Source organism: Tachysurus vachellii, chromosome 5 (genome assembly GCF_030014155.1).
Source record: "Tachysurus vachellii isolate PV-2020 chromosome 5, HZAU_Pvac_v1, whole genome shotgun sequence".
Taxonomy (NCBI): domain Eukaryota; kingdom Metazoa; phylum Chordata; class Actinopteri; order Siluriformes; family Bagridae; genus Tachysurus; species Tachysurus vachellii.
In genome coordinates, this window is record NC_083464.1 from 16107141 (window position 1) to 16133202 (window position 26062).

At 35.7% G+C, this 26062-nt stretch overlaps 2 protein-coding genes across 10 annotated transcripts; both read left to right on the forward strand.

The window, feature by feature from the left end:
* Positions 1-1663: 1663 nt before the first annotated feature.
* Positions 1664-6377, forward strand: LOC132845280 (uncharacterized). Of its 2 annotated transcripts, none has more exons than XM_060869212.1 (9): positions 1664-1789; positions 3195-3247; positions 3750-3932; positions 4081-4100; positions 4198-4296; positions 4470-4626; positions 4782-4864; positions 4950-5045; positions 5298-6377. In XM_060869212.1, the coding sequence occupies exons 2-9, from the start codon at positions 3214-3216 to the stop codon at positions 5556-5558; spliced, it is 933 nt and encodes a 310-aa protein (XP_060725195.1). In that variant the 5' UTR covers positions 1664-1789; positions 3195-3213; the 3' UTR covers positions 5559-6377. The 2 variants fall into 2 exon arrangements, with proteins under 2 accessions (XP_060725195.1, XP_060725196.1); XM_060869213.1 differs by having other exon boundaries at positions 3753-3932.
* Positions 6378-7242: 865 nt separating this feature from the next.
* On the forward strand, positions 7243-26029 carry inpp5b (inositol polyphosphate-5-phosphatase B). Of its 8 annotated transcripts, none has more exons than XM_060869992.1 (23): positions 7243-7531; positions 8290-8369; positions 9282-9379; positions 9782-9811; positions 10174-10284; positions 12987-13107; positions 15633-15710; positions 17350-17523; positions 17866-17967; positions 18109-18223; positions 18406-18522; positions 18732-18919; positions 19041-19152; positions 19259-19368; positions 19499-19634; positions 19715-19825; positions 19932-20097; positions 20718-20953; positions 21283-21390; positions 22332-22416; positions 23014-23141; positions 23284-23395; positions 25178-26029. In XM_060869992.1, the coding sequence occupies exons 1-23, from the start codon at positions 7475-7477 to the stop codon at positions 25285-25287; spliced, it is 2685 nt and encodes an 894-aa protein (XP_060725975.1). In that variant the 5' UTR covers positions 7243-7474; the 3' UTR covers positions 25288-26029. The 8 variants fall into 8 exon arrangements, with proteins under 8 accessions (XP_060725975.1, XP_060725976.1, XP_060725977.1 ...); XM_060869993.1 differs by having other exon boundaries at positions 17353-17523; XM_060869994.1 differs by lacking the exons at positions 7243-7531; positions 8290-8369; positions 9282-9379; positions 9782-9811; positions 10174-10284 and adding an exon at positions 11150-11299.
* The last annotated feature ends 33 nt before the right edge of the window (positions 26030-26062 follow it).

Genomic DNA, 26062 nt, shown 5'->3' on the forward strand with positions numbered 1-26062 from the left:
GTCTTTTGGGAAAAATCTAGGAGAAAGCTCTACCGCCACTGTCTCACCAACCTCTCTGTAATGTTAGCCTTTAATATATAGCATATATAATATACAATATAATATTGTATTGACACAATAGAAACAAAGATTTTTTTTGTTATGTCCTGCCACCTGTCTCATTTTTTTTAGAGGCCTAACTGGTGCATGTATAGCTTGTGATTAATCTTGCCTTATAAGTTCTATATAGTCGTCCCTGGTAATAGAATAGAAGAGAAGAGGTCTTTATTGTGTTTGTTTAAAAACAATGAAAAACATTTTTGGCAGCTCTGCAAATCTAGCAGCAAACAAACATTGTAAACCATTTTATAAAGCACAATATAAACAAAACAGGTACCTGACAAGGACATATATATATATATATATATATATATATATATATATATATATATATATATATATATATATATATATATATATATTATTTGTACATACATAAAAAACCTAAAAACACAATACATGATACAAGCAGTCTTAAATCTTTCTTTTCCAACATACAGTATATTACGTGTAATTGCTACTGCTCTGAGCATTTAAAGCAACATATGTTTCTAGGGAGTCTAACCCATAATCGTGAACTTATTTATTTCTGATTTCAACAACAAACTTCTCCCATTTTTAGTGCTCATTTGTTCTTTCCATCTTATTCAGTGTACCTGCACGAATTTACATGAAATGTAAGAAACAATGCATTTGGTTATGCCCAGCATTGTTTATGGAAATAAGACAAATGGACTGGAATAGCATGAAAATTCACAACCAGATATTTTGAATGCAGAATGTACTCAACAGCTGCATTATGCCATTTGTTGTAGAATTTTTTTTTTCTCTCCTGCTTTTTTTATACCTTTTTTAAACTTTTATATTTTCAGCCACTATTTTAAGAGTAATACAGAGCAGAGATAGGTTTATTCTTTTACATAGCGTATATCATTACAAAGAGATAATTGTTGTGATATTTTTATGGGATACATGTATGGATCATGGAACAGGGAAAGAGTAACTCTTTACAAACAAAAAAGAAATTAAAACACATTCCATAGACTGTACTCCACATTATAACACTTAAGATATCTGTTTACATGAATTCCTCTTGGTCTTGGCAAATATATATCTCTAGAATGCAGTGTTTAATTGTATATACAGTACATGATATTTAAACCTAAGGTTCAAATAATAGTGATAGCTGTGCTTTTTAAATCAGCTTTCTGGCTTATTGTGTTTGATTGATATTATATACTGTATATTGTAGTGTTTTATTTGCCTAAAAACATTTTAATGCATAGCATATTTTTTATTATAGTAATTCAATCAAAAATGAGAGTGTTGTCAAAATACAGGTAATGTTGTTGTTGTTGTTATTGTTTTACAAGATGATGATCCCTGTTACTACATGATTTTCCAGATCATGGCCTGCTGATTCATTAATATTGGCCATATTTTAGACTTTCAAATAGTTAATGTAGTAAAGTGCTTTATGCCCTACTGAATAGATTAATTCTTCTAGCACAGCTGGGCAAATTTCGTCCCTCCTCTTCTGTTTGGAAATACAATTAGGACACCACGCCACAAGTTTCCACTCATTAGCCTACCTCTCTATGATGTCAGCAGAAAGGTAGCAACAGAAGCGGGGAGAGGGAGGGAGAGAGAGAAGGGCAACGAGGAAGAGAAAGGGAGAGCCCAGACACTTGTCTTCAACCTCAGCTCCCATCCTCAGGCAAAACATCACTATCCTTCATTTTCGGCAAAAGTAAGTACAATTTCAACATACATGTTGTGTTTTATAAAGATTACAACTTTCACAGTGTTGGATGTATTCAGATTGGCAGGGATTTCCCTGAAAGATGCCAAAGTGCCAAATGAAACCGTGTTGCTATGGTTGCAGACAGGTGGAAAGCAGGCACAGGAATAACAAGCTTTTACCCTTATGTTTGCATTAGAATGACTATAAATTTATAGATTTGTTCATTATATGTAATTATTTATTACTTTTCAAAAACCCAGTATTAACAAACCAGTTTCTTATATCTTAAGGAATATGCCTAGTCATCATTAATCAGTCAGCTGTGTAATTGTGGTGATATGTGATAAACAAAAGAAGTTTTACCAGCCATCCCATGGACATCTTATACTGTAATTAATAATACATATTTACCATGTATTGCATTTATATAATAGAATTTGTGATGCATTGCCGCATCCTCTGATTCTCCTGTTCATTTGCATGTTAGGCAAATTTTAATTGATTACAGACTAAATAAAAACTGACTCTGTGTAGTAGACCAGGACAAACTCTTTTATATGATGATATTATTCTCTCTATTACATATCACCACAAATAATAAACCAGTCAATTAATTGATTAATAGGGAAAAGTGTTTCCGCATCCCTTAATTAATGTCGAATTGTCCTCTACTTCCCTACAAAAGGTAGAATAAGTTACAGACATCTAAAAAGAAAGGGTTTTGGAGGACCTGTTGACATATAAAGTGGTTTCCACAGCAGTTTCCTGAAGGAGGTTATGCAATTTCCTTTGGGTATGAGTAACAAGCTGTGTTTTGCTCTTGTACCCCATGGGATTTTTTTAAGAACAAACAAGTTGTTAATTGTGTCTGAGCAACAGGTCCCATTGAAAGTGAACATTTTATTGTAACTAAGGAAATATGATGTCTTCCATTACCTTTTTGAATATGAACCTATTTTATCAAGTCTACTTTGTAATAGTCAAAACAACTAATTAATCTTGTAAATGATGTGAATAACTATTAAGAATAAACTATACTAATAAAAGATATTTTTTTAAATAGTTAAAGATTAAAAATTGATGCAGTTGCAGGTTTCAAACAAGCTGCATGTTATACTGTGTGTTTTTTGGAGTAATACAGATTAATCAGGCTCTAAAATAACATGCCTGTAGTTTGGCTGAAGGTTAAACAACATAAAAGACATTTCCCGATTGATGTTGCCTAACACAGATTTTACTTATTACACATATTTAATTAATTGGTTCTTTTTTATTTTCCATGTACCAAATTATGTTGTCTTAAAATAAATGTAAAAAAAAAATTAACTGCTGTAAAACTAAACTAAATTAAACTAAATGAAGAAACACAAATAGGTTATGATTAAACTACCCTGTCATTGTGTGTTTACAGGTGAAAACAGCTCAAAAAAATGAAGGTCTCTGTACTAATGCCCTGTACTAAAGGTAAACATAATCCAAACATCTAAACATAACGTAGCATAACATATATGAAATATAAAATATTCCTTGTATAAGACATGCATTATACTTGCAGTTTATAATTAGCAACAGTAGGATCATGGACTTTCTAGCTTAAATAGTAGCATATGTGATATATGACACAAAAACTAGTAATATCAACATTGTGATTCCCAAATAAGAAATTGGTGATTCTAGAATACAAGTGTGTTGTATTTAGGAAATACTATACATAAATATCATAAATATATATTCACTTTGTAATAAATGTCACTAACTTCCCATACAGTGTATTTACATACTAAAATATCTGAACCATTCCCAGCCACCATTCAGTATAATAGTTCTCATCTGAAATGTAATTATATGTCCATATAAACTGGCATGGTATGGTCATTCTATAAGCCTTTCCAAGCTCAAATGGTTTGTGTAAATTTGTTGTATTGACCACTGTCAATACAATTTGATTCTCTCTTTCTATTTCCAGCAGGTTTCCTTCTTTTTGTTTTATGGCAAACAAGTTTATTTTTGCATGCAAGTGCACAGACAAACTCCACAAATTCCACAATTATGCCAGAGAACATTGATCCCAATGCAACCTCATCGACTAATTTGACTTTTAGTAGTACAGTTGCCCCCTCGGCTAATGCAACCAATACAACCACTCTTGGTAAGTGTTCAGTAAAAGAAATGTAATAGATATCTGATTATTAATTAGTTTAAATATAAAAAAATGCTTTCAAATATAACCATTACATAGCAGGCACTGGCAGCATGGTATCACCGACATAATACTAAGAAAAGTATTTTTTTTGTAGGCACAAATGCCACAGCAATGGTGAGTAATGAAAGAAGCATGTTAGCTTCAGACTTAACAGACTGGAGTTTTTTTCTGACGCTATTTTCTTATTCAGATCTTGTCTGATTTTCAATAGGTATCTTGTCGAGTCTTCTCTTGCAATTACTCGGCATGCTACAGTGCTTTCATGAGCTCCAATGTCACCAATTGCTCAGCCTCTGAACGTTCTTGTGAGGTATAGGAACTCACCATATATACTGTATGTATTTTTTGAAGGTGTGTTAAATGTTGCAGATTTATTACAACATTTTCATATCAGACCAAGGACCGCATTTGGTTTTCAAAGCAGATGTTTGATAGATTTGCAATGCTAATAGATGATCTGATTGATATTCTGTGGTGTATTAGCTGAGAAGAGATGGAGATGCATTATATTCACTGAGCTGCAGAAGTGGCTGCATCCCTACCTGTGTGAACACCTCTCAGAACAACTGCTCCATTAACTGTTGCACCAACAATTGTGAAAACTCCACTATCAACAGCCTATTCAACTCTTCTGTCATAAGTACTCCTTCTCTCAATTTTTCTTTTTTTAATTGTAATTAGATCTACCAGAAGTACAAAGTTATATAGACATTATATTGACATTTTTGTGTGTGGATAGATGTGTATGTGTAGCCCTCATTCGTATCATTCAGTTCTTTACCATTTTGGTATCAGTGACTACTACAACAACTGCCGCCACCACCACCACCACCACCACCAAAGCTTCTACCATTGCATCCACCACCATGGCAACCAATGTAAGAAAAAGCACAGCTCTATAGAAGACAATTCATCTCATTAGATTTATTTTATACACTGTTTTTTTATTATCACAATCATCAGGGTAAGAAGTGCCAAAAGTTCAGTTGTAATGGAGATGGCTGTTATCAAGGCAATACTAATGTTGGCCTGTGTGGTACGGGTCAGAACTTCTGCATGGTAAGAAAAAAAAACTCTTCCTATATATTTCTATGCACTGCTTGATAAAATAAATAAATAAAAAACTCATACATACAAGCAAAATATTGTACATTTATGAAATCATATGATAATGGTGTGCATTTAGCATGCCTATTGTCATATGATATCACTGCTGGTTCTAGTAAGTCAGCTTGCTGTACAGGCTTTGTGCCTTGCAACCGAACTATACATTTTTATAACAATTCCTATATCTATATCCCCTCCTTGTAGCTGAAGAAGACACCAACTGGAACCTTGGTGACTTGGACAGCGAGCTGTATCGAGGACTGTAGCAAAGAGATAATGTGTACCTCCACCAATACCAACTGCATCCTAGAATGTTGTAATGCCACCACAACAGCCTCTTGCCTCAAGCTGAATGGCCAAACAAATGTTCTCGGTTCTGGCACTATGGCTCCATGCTGTCATTTGCCGCTTTTGGTGTCTTCATTCTTCCTCTGGTTGCTGATGATGGGCAAATCTGCAGATTAGATAATAGAGCACTAGCTCTTGTTCACTGATGGGACACTGTGTGTGTGTGTGTGTGTGTGTGTGTGTGTGTGTGTGTGTGTGTGCGTGTGCGTGTGTGAGAGAGAGAGAGAGAGAGAGAGAGAGAGAGAGAGAGAGAGAAAGAGAGTACTATTTATTTCATTGCCTGTCAGCTGAAAATCGGATATAATATATGATGAGGAAATTACTATAATTTAATGATGTATAATCCAAAACTTAAGATACAAGGAGCATATCGAGAGCAATTAATTTGTTTACAACTTCATTATATAGAAATATATATTAATTGACTGTCTTAGTTTAGTATGGTTTCCACTTTCATATGACAGCATGGCTTGTTTTGCAGCAAACAATCCAACCACTTAGGGCTTTTTTGATTGGTGTCTATTATTTTCCGATGTTTGAGTAATGTGGATCACATTACCTGTTGCGCAGTCATTCTTTCTCCACCCAAAGCAGGTAATCCAGACCTAACAATCAGAACAATATGTTTTCAGAACATGCACATTAAGGTTAAGGTTGTTTGACCAAACACTGACATCATCAGTGTCATCGAAATACAAAACTGACAACCAAACAAAAAGTAATATATACTTTATAATATATGTGCACTTTATACTTATGCAAGAAATTTGTAGTTTAAATAATATTTGCATATGTGAAAAGGCTGTGTGGCAGAAGACTTTTAGCTAAAACACTAAACCAAAATTTATTTTTGAACACACATATGTTGCACTATAAGATTGTATAAACATGTCTACATTTTATGGTACATATTAAATAATTATTGATAAAATCTAACTTTGCGTGTTTGATTTATAAGGATTCTTGTTTAGTTAGAATTTAAGCAGTCCATCAACAGAAATACCTTAATATATCATTTTAAAGATGGAGAGAAATGTTCTACAGAGAGAATAAAGAGAAGTAAACAAAATGATTCACTAATTTAGTACTTACTACACCTTCAATGTGTTTGTATAGCATTTCTGAGGCCTTCTATCCACTGACAGAATACTAATGATCCTTAAAAACTCACCACCAACTCAAAAACTTGCCCCCTCACCAACACAAACTCAGTCTCCCTCCCACCAGCATTCTGTGTTCATTTCCCATTGGGAAAATTAAAAACTAATATATGACCACTAACCATTACTGATCACCCAATAAACAAGTAAGCCAATATCTCAAATTGCGCAGTAATTTACTTAAAAATTAGTTTGACTCCTGTAACAGTGGTAGTTCAGTGATTAAAGTGTTGGACTTCTCAGCTGAAGGTTGTAAGTTCTAATCCCAGGAACATCAAGCTGTCACTGCCTAAGCCTCAGATATATAAATGATATATAAATAAGAATAAGATCAATATCAGATATATAAATAAGAGAAATGTAATAGGGTACATAGAATTGTCCTGTAATACATATGAACTAATGTATGTAATTCAAAGTCGAAGTCAAACCCAAACTGAACGCCTTTTATTTGAAAATTTTGAAAACAGCAAACAGCTCTATGTCAGTCTATGGCTGTGTTCTATTGCCTATATGAGTGTACCAGTTGGTGCATGGAATGCAACAGATTCTGCACCCTATCTAGTGCACTTTTTAACCAATAGTCTGCCGTTTGGGCTGCAGCCAATACACAGGGCGAGCGTGACGTCACCTCCAGCTTGTAAAACCTCTGCGTGGCAGAACAGCAGGAGAGGAGACGGGCAACAGCTGGAAAAAACAGTCATGTTTAGCTGTCGAGTGAGACCGTATTTAAAACGCTTTACACTTATTATGCGACGACGGAACATCTGAACATTGTTTTCGAATTTGCAAACGCAGTCAATGTGTTAAGCGGTTTATTTTTTTAGTCGGTCGCTTTAAGCTAACGGTCCAGTGTAAGTTAGCCTGAGCGACATGGATCAGTCTGTGGCGGTTCAAGAGACTCTGGATGTTGGAGAAAACTGCATTATAGTATCCAAGATTGTTTCAAAAGTTGCGTTTACAATACAAATTTACAACATAAAGAATTCCTTAATTTGTTTGCAGTTATTTCTCTGTGGATATGAAACTAGTTACAACTTCTAAAAATAGTTTAGCACTAAAGTTACACTTGAGCACCTCAGCAACTTGCAGGCCTGAGCTTTCAGTTCATTTATAATATATCCCATACATGTAGGAATAGTAGAAGTACTTCAGTTGAAGCTGTGTTGTGTTACATATTGCACAGGTTTGGTCAAGTCCGTGTCCGTGTTGTAATATATGAGGTATTGCACTTGGTATTTCTCAGCTTTATGTCACATAGCAGTTGTCTTACTGTAGTCCTCCTCACAGAGGCGCTCATGTTTAGGGGTTATACTGTGTGTGTGTGTGTGTGGGACTGATTACTAAATAAGCCTTAAAGTGAACTAATGTGATTTCATTTACATAGCCAACACATACACTGACTAATGATTACTCAATCTAGACTCCTAATTAATATGTTCACATAAATAATCTTCATTTAAGATTGCAGCATAGTTTTCAGCCTTACTTCTGAATTTTGCTAGTAAACAACCACAGACATGTTTATTCAATTGTTTATTAATTAATTATGTTTAATTAAAATGTTTAGTAAGTATTAAAAAGCGATTTTGTTCACTGATAGGATGAAAATCGTTTTAGACAGAAAGTTAAAATGTTTACATCGTAACACTGATGATGTCCTTAACTAGCTGCTAACCCTAATCCAGGCTGTTCAGTGTCTTTTACTGCTCAGTAATGGTACAGAAAGCAGACTCCTGGGACTTGTGGAGTGCAGCAGAGAGCATGCGTAAGATTCTACATTACACTAAGAGCACACTGTTACACATACTGACATCAGTTGTACTGGAGACATGCCTGTACCACTCTTTAAAAAATGTATTGTCAGATACATTTTTTTATACAATAGCTTGTTATTCAAAGGCTTACTAAAAATATGATTTAAAACTGCTTAAGATGAAAAAGTGAAAACAAGGTCTCTAGCGGATAAATGGGTGGAAATGAATAAGATTTGAACGATTGTTTTACTATTTGAGTCGGCCTAATTTCCATCCATGTACACATTGCTCCTCTGAAAGTATGGCTAGATTTCTACTAGCTTACTAGAGATTCCATTGGCAAGGACTGTCACTATATCACTATTAAGACAAGTTCACTTGAAATCCAGGTTACGCTCTATAAACATGTAACTACTCTTCATTATTATTTCTAAATATTGAGGACATGTCTATAAAATTACTTAGAAATCCAAATACAAACAAGTCATATTACAGCATTCAACCTGGTGTGATTTAAACAGTGGGTAATATAGAAGATGATTTTTTTTTCTTTGAAACTGATGACTGGTTTCATACTGATTACACAATCGTTAATTTTAAATTGGTTCCTACTTCTTTTAAAATGAAAGTTATTCCCATGCATACACTGCTACTTAGACAGGATTGCATGATGTTTGGGTTACATAAACAAAAAAAAGTAAAATTTGTAAGAAATGTACTAAAACCTCATGTATTATGTATAACGAAGTGTAAGCTTGATATTTGAGATTATCATTAGAAATTAGTTTTTTTTTATTCATTTATAATACTGGTGGAATTAAGCATATCTGCTATATATATATATATATGTATATATATATATGTGTGTGTGTGTGTGTGTACACATGCATTGTTCATATGTTTATTTTTACTTTCTTCTTTAGATTATTTCTGTTCAGCCATAGAAGGATGGCAATCACTGGCAGTGATATAACTTTGCAGGAAATCATTCCAATTTCATATGACTTTTCTGTTGTTGAGGGTAAGTGTCAATGCAGTGTTAATGAATAACACATTTTCTGATTTTTTTTTCATTTGTGATACTGAATTTCTTACAGTTTGTTCATGTTTTGTATTAAAACCCCAATGCTTATAGATTTATTTCATTATTCAAACACTGCAATAAAATTGTTAATGGGGGAACAAACATTTATCTCTCTTTGTAGTATTGGCACCTTCTGGTGAGTAATAGCTAGTATAAAATGTGCCCGAATAATATTAATCAGAAATGAGTATTGTGTTTGAAACAGTCAAACACATTCATTATTGGTATACAATACATTACTGTAACAGAATTAGAGTGGACAGTTACAGTCTGAGATTTACAGATGCAGGGTTCTAGCACTTGTGAACTCTAGTGTCTTCTCTCTGTCTGTTTTTTCAGTGTCTTCTGCTGATGAACTTGCTGTAGTTGGTAAGTATGCAGCTTTGCTTTAACTCATTTTACCAAAGCCAAAAAATGGAAATTCCACCTGCATTAGGGTTGCCCACATTCAGCAATGAATTTCGTTATCTTCAACCAATAAAGTTCTGTGTAAGATTATCTGAACAGAGGTAAAAAAAGTGAAAAACAACAGTGTTCTGACAAATTTCATAACAGACTTGTTTCAGTAAAATTATTCATTTGTTTATACTGATTGGAAAGGTCTGATAAGTTTATTTCCATTTTGCTAATAGAATGAAACATCTGGTAAAAAGGTTTAAAATTAAGTCCTGCCCAATCTGATCATATTTAAAGAATGTACTGTGTCATTCTATTTCCTTGTACTATGTAAGGTGCCGATACTCGAGTTAGAGTAACATTCTTTAATAAGGAGATGGAGCTCAAGTTGCCCTTCGGTTCCCACACACGTCTCTTCCTCACCGAAGTCAATAGAGCCTGGTGTGGTAAGATTTCACTCTCTTCTTATCACCAGCCATATTTAGACTGGACAGCCTTTTAGATTAAATGATCCCTAGCTTAATGGTAAATACAGACTTAGATTATTATTTTGGAATAAGGTTTATGACATTAGGGAGTTTTATGTGTTCTGGCTGTTCTCACGTGGGCTTCGTCCAGTTTCTTCAGTTTCTTCTCTTCTCAGTAATTAATTCAATGTGTTAGTTTAGTCTTATTTTCAGTGTCTAAATAGGGCAATGATGCTTGAATGATATGTGAATAAGCGTATGTGGAGGAAATGTCACACATTGTATGTGTGTGGACTTGGCAGCATGTCACATGGTCTCTTTTTGGTCAGCAGTTTTTGGTGAAGTCAAGCATGGGTTTTATCTGTGGGTTTTTTTTTTTTTTTTTGTTTTTTTTTTGTTTGTTTTTGTTTTTGTTTTTTTTTTGTTTTTTTTTTTTTGCTTGGTTAATGTTACAAGCCTGTTTACAAATGTGAAAAGGAGATGCTTACTCTCAGCCAGCAGCTGAATGTACCACACATGTATAACACGTGTTATGACATACATGCCAGAGACTAAGAAAGAATTTTGCAACACAAGAGAACAAGGGCGAGGGTTTGTTTGACGTTTTATAACTATTACTTGTGAATAGTGAGAGATATCTCAAATTATATTTTTGTTTATGTGTAAAGAACATCAGGTTGTTTGTTGTTTTGTTTTGTTTTTTCAGTTAGAGCAGCTATCTAACTGAATGCTAAATATACAGGAAGTGTAGTCAAAGAGGAAATTATTTTTTCTTCTATTTCCCGGTTGGACCTTTGTTTTGTCCCTGATGCATCGCTGATATCCCACACAGATATGTTCATTGCCATAGAGAACATGAGAAACATGCAAGCTAAGTAGTAGTCTTAGAAATTTGCGGTTGAACGAAAACTGCAGGAAGAATCTTTTATCTAGAAAGGGAAGTTCATGTCTTCTGTGCATGAAAGCAAGAGAAGAAATGAAAGAATGAGTCAGAGTAAGTCAAGTTCTTCTGAGTTACATAATTTGGTTCTAATAAACATGTTTAATTGTTTTCAGGGTTGAAATAAATAAACAGCTGATGTACAACACTCAGATTCTGACAGAGTTTTGACTTTCAGACATTTGTTCTTACAGCATTAAAGATAATAATTTGTTAATGACATTAAGCACTATTAAAGTTAATTGATTATTTTCATAATTAACTTTTTCTTTCTTGCTGTTGCATCTGTGGCCATATACCACTGACTTCAAAAGTGTGTGTAATAGTGTGTGGTAATAATGAGATGTTATAAATCGTGTTTTTTAATGATGAAAACAATGAGAATCAGCAAAGTGGCCCCACCAAAATTCTAAAATCTATAGGCTTCACTTTCTGGTTGATTTACTCGTTTTGATAAAACACATTGTTTCTGTACACATTTTAAGTGAAAATCTTACAAACTTATCCAATCTTGTAAAGCTTCACCAGCAAGCCTCACAACCCTAAACAGTTAATAAGGGGCTCAGCACAACACTGAAATGAGGAACGTAAAGCTAGAAATACAATGCAGTATAATTTCTATGCAGAAAGGTGTTGATAAGGGATGTGCTTGCATGAAAATTTCATTTGTGCAATGCCATTTCTCAAAAGCACATACTGTATGGCTATACCCTTTAAAAACAATGTAGCATCATTAAAGACTATGTAAGTTGTAAGAAATAAAAAATGTGTTGTGTAAAAATAAGACGATGATGGTGAAGATCTTAATGAAGAACAAGAAGGTTATACCAGCATAGCAGTTACAAAATACATGACGTACTTTGGGTTCATCGGAGTCAATAAGAACCCAGAGCAAATCCTGCTCACACATTTTATACTGTTTTCCTCTTTGTAGTTTAAATGAAGTTCTGTTTTGAATGTGTATTGAGCGTAAGAACTGAGTGTCTCCCAAATGGCTGGGTCACACCTTGTTATTTAGCCAGATGTCTTTAAATGTTAATCACGGTCACGTATACCTTGTCTTGTTATTGTTACAATTGTTATCAGTCAAATAGTCCCTTTAAATGGTAATCGCGGTCACCGCGGTCACACAGACCTTGGCTTGGTATTGTTACAGTTACTATCAACCAAATGGTCACTTTAAATGGCAATCGCAGTCACGTAGACCCTTTGTTTGTGGTGATGCTTAATGTCCTGCTGCCGTTCCCATATTTATAATTGAATCAACTTTATAAGTTTAGAGTCCTAAACGTATTACCTTATGATACTTAAACCTTTTTAGGAATGAGCTCTTCTAGATTTGTACCTTGGAGTGGAATTTGGGTGCAATTTCTTACAAAGTCTTATACGTAAATATATTAATACAGTTCCTTTTTGTTTTTCTGCTAGTTGCATCCAAGACAGTATTTCTAGTGTTCTATGGTTGAAAAAGCATTGTCAGAACGATAGCAAACCTTAACCTTGATGTGCTTAATGTCTGAAATAAACATTTCACTGTCATTCAGGTGTGACACCAAAGTCACATCATTCCACGCTCATGCCACATGTATGCTGCTTAAAATTCCAGCACTCCCCATTGTAAACCCCTTCCTGCATCCCTGCTGTCATGCTTTGCTGTGATAGCAGTACATTTAATACAGCTAAACCAGAAAGTATCACCCTTTTTTTTCATTTCCCTTTTTTTCTTTCTGTTTATTTTTAGATGTCTGTGAGCAGTACCCATCATCGCCAAAATTTGCCTGGCTTACAAAGTACCAGAAAAACTTTAATGATCCTGGATCAATAACACCCAGTACAACACGGAAGTTTAAAAAAAGAGGCAAGTGATATTTATGCTTTTTTACTAGAGCCAGTCTACCTGCTTTACTCATTCTGTTTAAACCGACATTACTGTTTGTATACTATAGATAAAGTAAACAGTTTACATGTTTTTTAACAGGCATGGGTAAAAAAACAACAATGTTCTCAAATAGCTGCTGTGATGTTTCCCCACACTGGAAACATCATATAGAGGTTGAAATAGATTTATTGGACAAGTGATTATGTTCAGTCATAATGTGGCAATATTTTTAACAGCAGTAGTTGTAATAGTAGGCATGATGAATACTAAACAGAATTCAATTCAGAGCTTCAGCTGCATGCACATAAAAGGCTGCACTGATAGAATATTTTTTTTTTTACTTTAGAGATTGTATAAGCTTATTTCTATTAAATGAGCATTTTAAAAGAACTAATCAAACACTCTGAAACAAATAAGTATTAAATTGTGTTTTCAGTAACCAAAGAGTCGCTGTAATATGTGCAAGGTTTTTGCAAAAATAAAAATTCTTCTGCAGAAACAGAAGAGGCTGTGTGAGGTTCATAGTAAGAGTGACATCATTTTGTCATGCCAAGCATGTGATATGTGACTTGTTAACTGTGCATTGTATACCTTGAGGCTGTTACTGAGTCAAACATAGTTGCAATGTTTGTTTTTAACTTACATTAGACTTCCTACTAATCCCAGCAGGCTTCTTAAAGGTTTTTTTTAAAGTCAGTGCTACTTCTTTGACTAGACCAACACATCTGCATACCACATTGTAGTGTTTCAACGTGATCTAAGTGACCTTAGTATGAGTAAATTCATATTAAAACAATCTGAACAAAGTTGTTTGGTCTATCAACAAAAAAAAATGATTTAGATAATTGTTCACTTCCTATCTTGGTAATAATAATTCATAATAATAAATAATAGGTAAGTGTTTTTTTTTTTTCTTTGGCCATAAGCTTTCTTGTGAAACACTACTGTAATCGCATGTTGTAGTTTATGAAATCGGTTGCTCTGGTGATCGACTGCTCACGTCTGATTGTGCTATGCGCTCACTCATGCCTGCGGTTTTCATACACAGACTTCACTTCTATGGCTGAAGCAGGTAGTATGTTGTGGTCTTTACCCTCTACGGGATGCCAGTGGGAATAGAAGGAAATGTCTGATGCTGGCGGATACAGTGGTGAAGAAACAGGCCTAATGTTGCGTAGTAACGAACTTCTTAACATTTAGAGAACTTGAACGCCAAATCGTACAGTTCTCATGACATGTTTATGCAATAAGCCGTTGGTCGTAGCCATAAACGTTCATTTATCTAGCTTCGTATATATTGCGCTAATGCACAACGATCGATGAATTGAAAGCTAAAACTTAGTAATTGTTGAGAATCCAGTTACAGCTCATGTAGTGCTAGCGTCCTGGCTCGATGGCTAATTACACTGATTTCGGTAAGTAATTCGTTCTTCATTAATATTAATCGATGTAGCAGTGGTTTGTATTTAAATCCCAGCGTGTTTGCTGTCTAATGTATCGAGTGACGTTTCGATTAAAATATAATATTAGTTGTTTTTTGTCTGAACGCAAAGCTACTTGGTCATTTTATGTGTTACAGGCATGTTACCTTGAGTCTCGTGTTTGTGCAGCTATTATCGTTATGGGAGATTTTTCACTGAATGGGATATACACATATACACAAGTTGTGTTTTAAATACAATACCTTTGTAGGCTGGTTTCATTAGCAGTCGTATCACGTAACGTGTAAAACAGAGAGCTAGACATCTCTCAGTAGTGCTGAGGGTTTGCTGTGTGCACACTTTGTCTCGTAGGAAGCTGTTTCTAATACTCTTGTCTTCCTGAAGTTTGTCTTTCATTTCCTTTGCTGCTGGAATTCCAGTAGGTCTAATTATATTTTGCATTTTATCCATAAGCGTTGTGGTTTGTAAGCTATTTGCTTCTGAGCAGGTTGATGTTCTGCAGTTTTGGTCGGAGATCCTTGTTTTGGCTTCTCCCACCTTCTACAAATGTGAAGCTACTAACTATTCTGAGAATGAAGAGGAATGCATGCAACAAATAAAACACATTATCGAGCTTGTTATTTTAAAATTAGTATTTGTTGCACCTTGTGAATTAACAATATTAATTTTGGATCCCACCTTTCTGTTCTGATCCATTGTGTTTTTGGTAGCTTTTGAATGTTTTTAATGAAACATAGTAATATGTGTTTGTTTATGAACATATTTTTGTTTCATATAAAGATATATATTACATATTACAATAATTCAAGGTTAAAATTCGCTGTCACTTATGGGCCCCTTTACCCTCAATTGCTCAGTTGCATAAATGAGATGCCGTAACTGTAAACCATTGCAGTAGGGTTTGTTCAGGGCTTCATGAAGCATAGTCAGGAGTGTCTGTGAGCAAATTGAATTTCTTATTTCTATTTCTTAAATTGTATTTCTTATGGACCAATGTGCTTTTTCAGTTTTTCAGACTGAATATTGCGTCGGATCGATAATGATATCCTGTATTTCCTCCAGACAGATCCCACACAGCACACAAAGAAAACAAACAGTCCACTTCCGGCACAGAGCCGATAGGACGAGAGAGTCTCCGTGAGAGGTGGGCAACAAAGTAAAAAAAATTACTGTAAAGGAACAGACCATAAACACCATGGGTTATATATGGAAGAATGCACTCTTATATGGAAAATGATCAAGGACATGGTGGTGTGATGTGACCAGATGCAAAGTTGATTGTTTTTAACAGCATGTTCCTGAAGAGTTTTAGACTTTTTATACCACAGCAATCTGCCAATGATCAATAGAAGTTAAATAGCTTCCATAGAAGTTAAATAGCTCCTATATCAACATTTATACGTTTTTATTTGTTATATATGAACCCCCTTTATTAAAGATATGTTTATTTTATGTGGAACTTCCATGCGAGTCCCAGTAAATTAGCTATAGAAAAGTTAATGTATCAGAACGAGTGTGAGTTGCCTTGCGGTTAGATCTATTATCAGAACTGCTGTTATTAAATAAATAAATCAATAAAGATTAATCAACACCTCATGATCAATCAGAACTAAGAATTTCACTCACTCACTCACTCATTTTCTACCGCTTATCCGAAGAATTTAACTGTGCTGTGGTATAAATCACAATATTAACTATTCAATTTTAGACACTCATGTCATATGTGTAATATTATGTATACATGATCCAAACATTCAAATTTAATTGTATAGCATTTTTAACAATGGACATTAACTCAAAGCAGCTTTGCAGAACATAAACATAATACAAAAAGTTTCATATATATATATATATAAAATATATTACGATAATTCAAGATTAATATTAGATATATTTAAATGTCCCTTGGATGAACATAAAGCCACTTTTGTATTACTGTGACACTTATTTCAGATTAGGACTGTTCTGGGAAAACATACAACTTTGCACAAATGATGCATGGGATTTATAAAACATGGGTTGCTAAGGTTCAGTAGAACCAATTACTACAGGGAGTGCTACTCCACCCATAAGCATACCAAGATAACACGTCATCCTATTGCCCAACCCTAGTTCCAATGTTTGTGTTTGCCAAGCATTTGTGATTGAAGTACCTGTAGGCTAAAGGCCATGTGTCTAGTCTGATTGTATAGCAGAGTTTTACTGCTGAAATATGACACCTCTTTAGTGTTTCCTTTTCTAATTAAATTTAGATTTGTGTTGCATTTGACAGTACAGGGTTATTAAATAGGGGTGTAACAATAGTTTGTAGTCATGATTAAATTTGATTCGTGATACTGGCTTCATGAAGATGAATAATTCATGGTTACATTTGTTTCTCAGAATATTTTGAACAAAATTTGAATAAATTAATTTGTCTGAATTATAAAAATGTGCATTTTTACCTGTATTAAACTAAATACATTAATTGCTATGAACAGAAGTTTAATGTTGTACTACAGTTTCACCATACAGCACATCAACAAAATGAGCTCAGCAGCAGCATCTTTAACTGGAAAAAGTGCATCATATTCAACTAAAGCATACTCGTATGCCCTCATTCTCAGACACCACAAATCGCAGAAGGGAAATTACCTATCTGTTTATGCTGCCTCAGTTCTAGGTCACTTTGGGGAAAGTGTCTAACAGATAAATAAATGTCAATGTAAATTTTTGTAAATATGGTTTAGGGCCTTTTACTTTTCTGATTATTATTGATGAATGCATATTTCTGAACGCTGCAGCAGCCAGGGGAGGGACAAAGCAGAAATAAGGAATGAGCTGGTTCGCTCATCTCAACACACTGCATCCCACAAAGCCCAGATGCTCAACATGCCCCAGTTTGGCCTACGTGACAATCTTGTCAAGTGTGAACTCCTCAAGAAAGAGGAAACTTACACTTACATTGAAGACTTCAAGTAAGGGTGTGATCTGTTTCAGTAAAGAAGATACATAGCTGTGGTTTCTTTTATGGCAATATTTATTTTCTGTGAAGAAAATTTAAACAACCTTTAATTTAAAATACAGAATAAAAGATATGGTGTCACATGACATCAAATGGAAAATATGCTTATGAATAGTTTTTACAGCTTATAGTTCTTCTGTTTCTCATTTGTAAGATCTGCCCCTATGTTTTCAAATGTGACATGTAGAATATTCTTGATACAGATATCTAAGTTTGTATGTAAATATAAAAGTACATACTTTAGCTGGTTTATTTATGGATTGTCTGGCTTTTTTTTCTTCGCCTATTTCATCAGCTTCTTCCTGGGTACATACAATGTAAATGGACAGACACCAAAGGAGTCCTTGCGTATGTGGTTGGGTTCCACTGCTCAAGCTCCTGATCTCTACTGTGTAGGGTAGGCAATAAACTGTTGTATTCTTTGACTAAACAAATAACCCATTGTAAATAACAAAAGAGTTTGGCATATGGATTGTGCACAATATGTAACATGAGGGATTCCTGCATGAGGGAAATTTACATTGAGTTTTCTCACTAGCTTCCAGGAACTTGATCTAAGTAAGGAGGCATTTTTCTTTAATGACACCCCTAAGGAGCAAGAATGGATGAAGGCTGTATTAGATGGTCTCCACCAAGATGCCAAGTATGCCTTAGTAAGGAATTACCCTCACCATGACAAATATTCTGACATTAGTTTATACAGTGAATTTTGCTGTTTTTGAATTTCACCGAAAATCAATTTCAATATGATGTGATGATGTACAATTGAGTAGAATTTAGTGAGACTACTACGTTCCTGATTTACTGTCAAACGAGCATATCCCTTATCTTATAGATAAAGCTGGTACGGTTGGTGGGGATCATGCTGCTGTTCTATGTGAAAAAGGAACATGCTGAGTACATCTCTGACGTGGAGGCAGAGACTGTGGGTACAGGCATCATGGGAAGAATGGTGAGGTTACCACAGATTACTTCTTTAGTGTATGCATGCTTGCCTATGTATTGCCATAAACTACTGAAGTGTCTAAAGCTCTAGTGAGGTTATATGATATTACTGGTTTGGTGTTTAGGTAGTTATATAAACAACAGAATAGAATAGCATAATCCAATTTTTTCCCTTTTTTATTGTTTGTACACAATCAATCTTAATCCATGTTTCAGGGTAATAAAGGGGCTGTTGCAATTAGCTTCAGATTCCACAATTCAGACATCTGTGTGGTGAACTCCCATCTGGCAGCTCATATAGAGGAGTACGAGAGAAGGAATCAGGACTACAAGGACATCTGCAGCAGGATGCTCTTCAGACAGCTTGACCTGACGCTTCCTCCACTCACCATCATGAAGCACAGGTAACTTTCACCATTGGCAGTTATTTTCAGCTGATTCCACTGATTAACCACAGCCTGAAATTCACTCAACCACACCAGATATAGTAGTAAATACATTGTCTTTCCTCTGTTCTGTCTGCAGTATTGTCCTCTGGATTGGTGATTTAAATTATCGAATAAGTGACCTTGAGGTTGACCATGTAAAGGATCTTATATTAAAAGCGGATTTTGCAACACTTTACAATCATGATCAGGTAGCTGACAATGCCAAAGGCTTTTGTGAATACAACACATTTTCAGTTGTTTTCACGATGTGTGGGTGTTGGTGTGTGTGTTGATGTGTACACTTGCATGTTTTAGTTGAAGAGGCAAATGGATGAAGAAGCTGTGTTCGTTGGCTTTATGGAAGGTGAGATCAATTTCCAACCAACGTACAAGTATGATACTGGCTCAGACGAATGGGACTCCAGGTAAGAGTACATCTGATCTGGATTTTATATCAGTTGATGCTTCGTGTTACATTTTATCATAACATTTTATTAAGAGAAGCAGCTTCCCAACTTCTCTTGAGTTTACCGGCCTGTGTGCATATATAAACAGTGAGAAGTGTCGGGTCCCAGCTTGGTGTGATCGTATTCTGTGGAGAGGAAAGAACATGAAACAGCTGAGTTATCAGAGCCATATGAACGTGAGAAACAGTGACCACAAGCCTGTCAGCTCCCTGCTAAAAATAGGGGTGAGAGGCAAACTTAACCTTAGTCTTACTTCTTTGAACACTTTTTGGCGGTGCATAAAACCTGCCATTGTTCTTTATAGATCAAAGTATTGAATGAAGAAATCTATAAAAGGACATTTGAGGACATTGTGCGGTCTCTGGACAAGCTGGAGAATGAGTGTATTCCATCAGTTTCTCTGTCACAGCGAGAGGTAAGAGTACTATGTATAACATAGAGAGTGGTAATGAATTTATTGTTTCTGACTATAGTCCTATTATTGTCCTGTAACACATTTCTTCCTCTAATGGTTTCTTTAGTTCTACTTCACCAATGTGAAGTTTATGCAGCATCAAGCACAAACTCTGACACTTCACAATGATGGACAGGTACCATGTCAGTTTGAGTTCATACAGAAGCTGGACGAGACAGCTTACTGCAAGCCCTGGCTTGCAGCCAACCCACCTAAGGGCTATGTAGCCCAAGGTGAGCATACTTCTCAAATGCGGTTTCTAATTCATAAGGGCAAAGTAATTCTTACATACAATGATGGTTTAAAATATAACGATAGTTTCAGATTATGTTGTCACTTGATGCCACGACTGTCACATTTTGCCGATGCTGAGCATTTCTGTGAAGATTCTATATAGTTATTTTAGTTATTTATTAAGCAAATTAAGAACAAGCCCTTATCTGATGGGTAAATAATTGCAATAGGCACTTATTTGTATAAATTTGACTTTTGCTGAATTTCTGAATTCCAGTGCACAGAGGTGCTGGCAAGTCATCTTCACCATAAAGATCATAAAGACCATAAAGTTGGTGGACATCCACCTTTTTTGGAATTAATTAAACACAAGACACAGACTGGAAAAAAAAGAGTTTTGTTACAGTAAAGCTCCTTTGTTTAAAAAAATAATTGTGATGCTAAAGAGCTCTCATTAAATAAGCAGTTACCAATGGAAATGGCAGCAGGCAGTTAATCAAGAGCTTTAAGGTTTTTAATGCATCTGATTTTGACTGTTCAGACTGTTCTTCTAAATACTTAAGATGTAATCCTCTAAGTGGCAGCTATTAGAGATTTGGAGCTTCTTTTCCGGCTGTAGGGGCCAGTGTAGACATTGACATGGAGGTGTTTGTCAATCGTTCTACCGCTCCGGAGTTGAACTCAGGTCAGCAGCAGCTTGAGGACATTCTTGTGCTGCACCTGGACAGGGGCAAAGATTACTTTATCTCCATTACTGGCTCCTACCTGCCAAGCTGTTTCGGCTCATCCATCCACATGCTCTGCCAGCTAAGGGAACCCATCCAGGACATGCCTCTGGAGACCATCCATAAACTCGTGAGTTACTCTGTACACGTCATACTGAGCTTATCCAAATAGTTTAAAACCCTAACCTGTTAACTACTGTACCAGAATCCTGAAAATGTTATTTGTTTTCTGTTTTGTCACTTTTTAAGTAAAACATTTAATTAAATTATTAGACTGATTAAAGAAAAGCTGGTGGTGCTTGTGAAAGCACCACAGTCTTCCAGTCTTAGGCATTCAAATATGTGTAGAATGTCAAAAGTAATTGTATTTTAGTGTTTGCAACCCTGGATTGCTAAATCATTGATCATGGATTGCTAATTCATTCATTTTTCATTCATGGATTGTGTTTTCTATGAAAGAATTTGTCACCCAGAGAGACAAGCAGCTCAGACACTGAAAAGGTTTTAGACATTCCAAAAGAAATATGGATGATGGTGGACCACCTCTACCGTAATGCCAGCAAACAGGTCAGAATACATGCTTTATTGTGTACGTGAGAGAGAAACAATCTAGTTGCTCTTCAGCAATGCCAAAACTAAAAGAATGCAATTTGTAGAGATTATTATTAAACAGTCTTTGGTAAAAAGTCACACAGACAAAAAATAATGTACTCGTGTATGTTTTTGAACTAATGCCCCTTTTCCACCGAGGCAGTTTGGGTGCTGGTTCGGAGCCAGAGCCTAATTTAGAACCAGTTCTTTCTTTTTCGACACCCAAAGCACCAGCTCTGAACCAGGAAAAGTGGTTCTTAAGCAGCACCAAAACGTTGCTGGTCTAGACTTAAGAACCGCTTGTGTCAGGGGCTGTGGGCGGGGCTACTGTTAGCGCGTTTGATAATGTACCTTTAGTATACTAATGTTTAATACATTTTTACTTTACGGCGATATGATACATTATCAGCACACATGATAGTAAGTAGCTTACATGCTAAAGCTAACTTTTTTCTGTGTTAATGATAAAATAACGTTATGTACTTTCTCGATTACAACCTCCGTTTATACAGATTACATGGAGCTGCACGTACATGTTGGATTCGCTGCGTTTGGATGCTAATGTAGGTTCACAAAGCCATGAGCATTAACAGTAAAGCAACATCCGCCATTGTTGATGTGTTTGTGTTTGCCGCTGCTGCGCTAACGTTGCTGGCACACGTGACACGTATACAGTGACGTCAGACTCGGCTCTTTGACTGCTCTCTAGCCGGTGGAAAGACAAACCGGTTCTTAGAAGGTTCGCCAGTGGAACCAACTTTGAACCAGCACCAGTGCTAGCTCTGAACCAGCACCTGGTTCTTTTTGGTGGAAAAGGGGCATCAGAGTGCTGGCTAGTAAAGCAAACCAAGTGCTGCTTCTTCCCTATTAAACTATTACTGAAAATAGTAACCTGTTGCTATGTGTTTCTACTAAAGGAGGACATCTTTCAGCAGCCAGGACTACGCAGTGAATTTGAGGAGATCAGGGATTGCTTAGACACAGGCTCACTTGACTCTCTCCGTATCCTTTACACTTTTGACTTGTATTGTTATTTACATTTACAGCATTTGGCAGACGCCCTTATCCAGAGCGACGTACAAAAGGGCTTAAGTCTCTATCACTGGATACATTAAGTCTGGTTCACTAGGTTACATACTTAAGATGCCATTCTAGTCTAAAACACTGTTCAAATGTTTTTTTTGTTTGTTTTTAAAATACATACATACAGTACAACAAACAGGGAAGGAAGTGCTAGTTGAAGTGTTTCATGAATAAGTCAACCATCGTTTGAAAATAGCCAGTGACTCAGCTGTCCTGACCCCTATGGGAAGTTCATTCCACCACCTTGTTGCCAGAACAGAAAATAGTCTTGTAGTATATCTACCTCTTACCCTGAGAGATGGTGGAACCAGTCGAGCAGTGCTGGAAGCTCTGAGGGTGCGAGGTGTAGCATGAGCCTTTTTGCCATTTCACTCTTTAGCCTTCTGTGGGAATTGAACTTGGGGTTTGGGTTTCCAGTGTCCTAACCATTACACCCCAATTTCACGTTATTCTTTCAGTAAATTCTGCATAGCAAACATTTTCTATTTTGTACATCCCCCTTGACTAAATAACTAGCTGGAAGTAACCATTCTGTGGCTGAAGCACTGCTACTGTTCCTTGATGCCCTTCCTGAACCAGTGATCCCTTACTCTATGTACCAACAATGCCTGGAGTGCTCCTATAGCAGCAGCCAATGTAAACAGGTTTGTGTCACAAAAAATAAATGAATGTATATACATGCAGATGCTTTTCTTGTTTTAAGCACATGCTGAAAAGGGATTATGTGGATTGTGTTTAGAATTTGTACATCTTACTACAGCTAATTTTTATTTTATTTTTTTCTAGATTATTTCTTTGTTACCTCAGTGCCATAAAAATGTTTTTAACTATTTAACGGCATTTCTCCGGGAGTTGTTGAAAAACTCTGCACACAATCGACTGGACAGCAACATTTTAGGTAGGTCAAACACACTTTCGCTTCTAGATTTCTTTGTATTCTTGGGCATTTCAATTTTGTGAGCATCTGCAGTTTGGAGAAAAGCAGAAGTGAAAGATAATCTGTTTCCATGATCTGATACAAATAAATCTGATTTATTTGTGTCTGTATTAAATAATGTGCTTTAAAATAAATATAAAACAGTATTTAACAATATTCAATTGCTTCAGGTTTATCCACTGTAAAATTTCTATCTATCTATTATCTATATGATATTTGTGTGTGAGAGAGAGTGATTGGGCATAACTTCATGACCACTGACAAGTAAAGTGAATAACACTGATTATCTCTTCATCACAGCACCTGCTAGCAGGATATATTGGGCAGCAAGTGAACATTTTGTCATGTTCACCTCAAAGTTGATGTGTTAGAAGCAGGAAAAATGGGCAAGTAATTTGAGCGAGTTTGACAAAGGCCAAATTATGATGGCTAGACGACTGGGTCAGAGCATCCTTAAAAACTGCAGATGTTGTAGTGTGTTCCTGGTCTGCAGTGGTCAGTATCTATCAATTGTGAACTGGCGACAGGGTCATGGGTGGCCAATTTGGTCTGAACCAACAGATGAGCTACTGTAGCTTAAATTGCTAAAGAACTTAATACTAATTTTGATGGAAGAATGTCAGAGTACACAGTGTGTTACATTGTGTTCCGTATGGGGCTGCATAGCCGCAGACCAGTCAGGGTGTTCATGCTCGATCTAATCGACCATCAGTGGGATGTGCTGAACAAACTCTTGGTGCCAGATACCACAGGACACCTTCAGTGGTCTAGTGGAGTCCATGCCTCGACACGTCAGGGCTGTATTGACAGCAAAAGGGGGTCAACACAATATTAAAATAATTTAAAAAGTGGTCACCATGTTATACCATGATCGGTGTATGTTCTTCTCCAAGTGCATTTGCACATTTGAAAGCTACTCTCTATGCACTGGTGCAAGACCTTTGTAGAATGCATGAACCCCGCTGCTGCGATCCCTCCACTGGCTTCCGGTAGCTGCACGCATCAGATTCAAAACACTGATGCTGGCCTACAAAGCCAAAAATGGACCAGCTCCCTCTTACCTCAAAGCCCTCATAACTCCTCGCACTGCACCCCGCACCCTCCGATCTACCAGCACTGCTCGACTGGTTCCACCATCTCTCAGGGTAAGAGGCAAGTATACTACAAGACTCTTCTCTGTACTGGCACCAAGGTGGTGGAACGAACTTCCCCTAGATGTCCGGACAGCTGAGTCACTGGCTATTTTCAAGCGGCGGTTGAAGACCTACTTATTCAGGAAACACTTCAACTAGCACTTCTTTCATTATCTTTTGCATTTAAAAAAAAAAAAAAACACACACCTTTGACACTTTCATTGTAACTTTGAACAAATGTTTTAAACTCATGGTATCTTAAGTATGTAACCTAGTGAGCCAGCATTAATGTATTCAATGTTAGAGATTTAAGCACTTATGTACGTCGCTCTGGATAAGGGCGTCTGCCAAATGCTGTAAATGTAAATGTAGAATGCTTGATCTGTTTATCTGTTACGTTTTAGGCCTTTCTGTTGTAAAATCAATCATCTGTGTTGATTGGCTTGAACAGGGTTATTTCTTTAGACATCATCTTCAAAAACTAATAAACTTATGACCTTTAAAAGCCAACTGACAACTTTTGCTGAGGTTTCACATATTGTATGAATTATTTGATATCAAACGTGTGTGTGTGTGTGTGTTTTTAATTCTATTTATATTTTGTTCACAGCCACAATATTTGCTGCCCTAATGCTAAGGTCCCCCACAAAACAAGACATTTTGGAGAAAAGAAAGGCAAAGGAGTTTTTCCAGCATTTTCTGGTCCAAGAATCCCACTAATATACATCACTGTCTACTTATTTCGCTGCACAGTATTTGACATTTTTGTAGCTGTAATATTTGTCTAACTTGTTTATCATTTATTAGCTTATTTGTGTTAAACTACTATCATTTGAATTTGAAGATTTTTAAATAGCATATTAAAGACAGCATTATTTTATTATAAAAGTTATTGTTTTGGGCAAAATTAATTTTATGCACATTATCCACTTGTTAAAATTATTCGACCAGCCAAGACATGTTTGGGGTACAAAATTTGCACGAGATATGATGCTAAAATTGCTAGGTTCATCATAGGTTTCAAGTCATTCCAGATCATTTAAAATTTTAGTATTAAAACTGATTGAATAGTTTAGTGTTTTACAGAATAATTTCATTATGTATCAGTTTCATGCAGCGAAGGACACATCTGGCTCGCACATCTCTTAGTTAATATTCATGGAAGCAGTTTTATACAATTTAGAAAAGGTAAAATGTCAAGTATTTTTTTTTTGCCTTCAATGTCTACAGCTTCTACAGCAAACTATATAACAAACATTGTTGTAGCTGCAGAACAATATTTAAAGATTTGGACACCAAACATTTTTTTCCTGATGATAAATTTGAGGATGACGTACAAAACTTGTGTGCAGATTTCACTCTTGTAAGGCAGCTGGATCATAGTCATTATTTAAAGAGTAACTGTTTGTATTTTGATCTAAATGCAAAACATTTTTATATTAAAAAAAATAGAAGCACTGAATTACAAGTGTCGTGTGTTTTTTTTTTTTTACTT

Coding starts and splice junctions, on each gene's coding strand:
- LOC132845280 (XM_060869212.1), top strand. CDS start 3,214: ATGAAGGTCTCTGTACTAATGCCCTGTACTAAAG. Junction 4,101..4,197: donor GCACAAATGCCACAGCAATG/GTGAGTAATGAA, acceptor GATTTTCAATAG/GTATCTTGTCGAGTCTTCTC. Junction 4,865..4,949: donor CCACCACCATGGCAACCAAT/GTAAGAAAAAGC, acceptor CACAATCATCAG/GGTAAGAAGTGCCAAAAGTT.
- inpp5b (XM_060869992.1), top strand. CDS start 7,475: ATGGATCAGTCTGTGGCGGTTCAAGAGACTCTGGATGTTGGAGAAAAC. Junction 18,224..18,405: donor AAGATGCCAAGTATGCCTTA/GTAAGGAATTAC, acceptor CTTATCTTATAG/ATAAAGCTGGTACGGTTGGT. Junction 19,369..19,498: donor TCAGACGAATGGGACTCCAG/GTAAGAGTACAT, acceptor ATATATAAACAG/TGAGAAGTGTCGGGTCCCAG.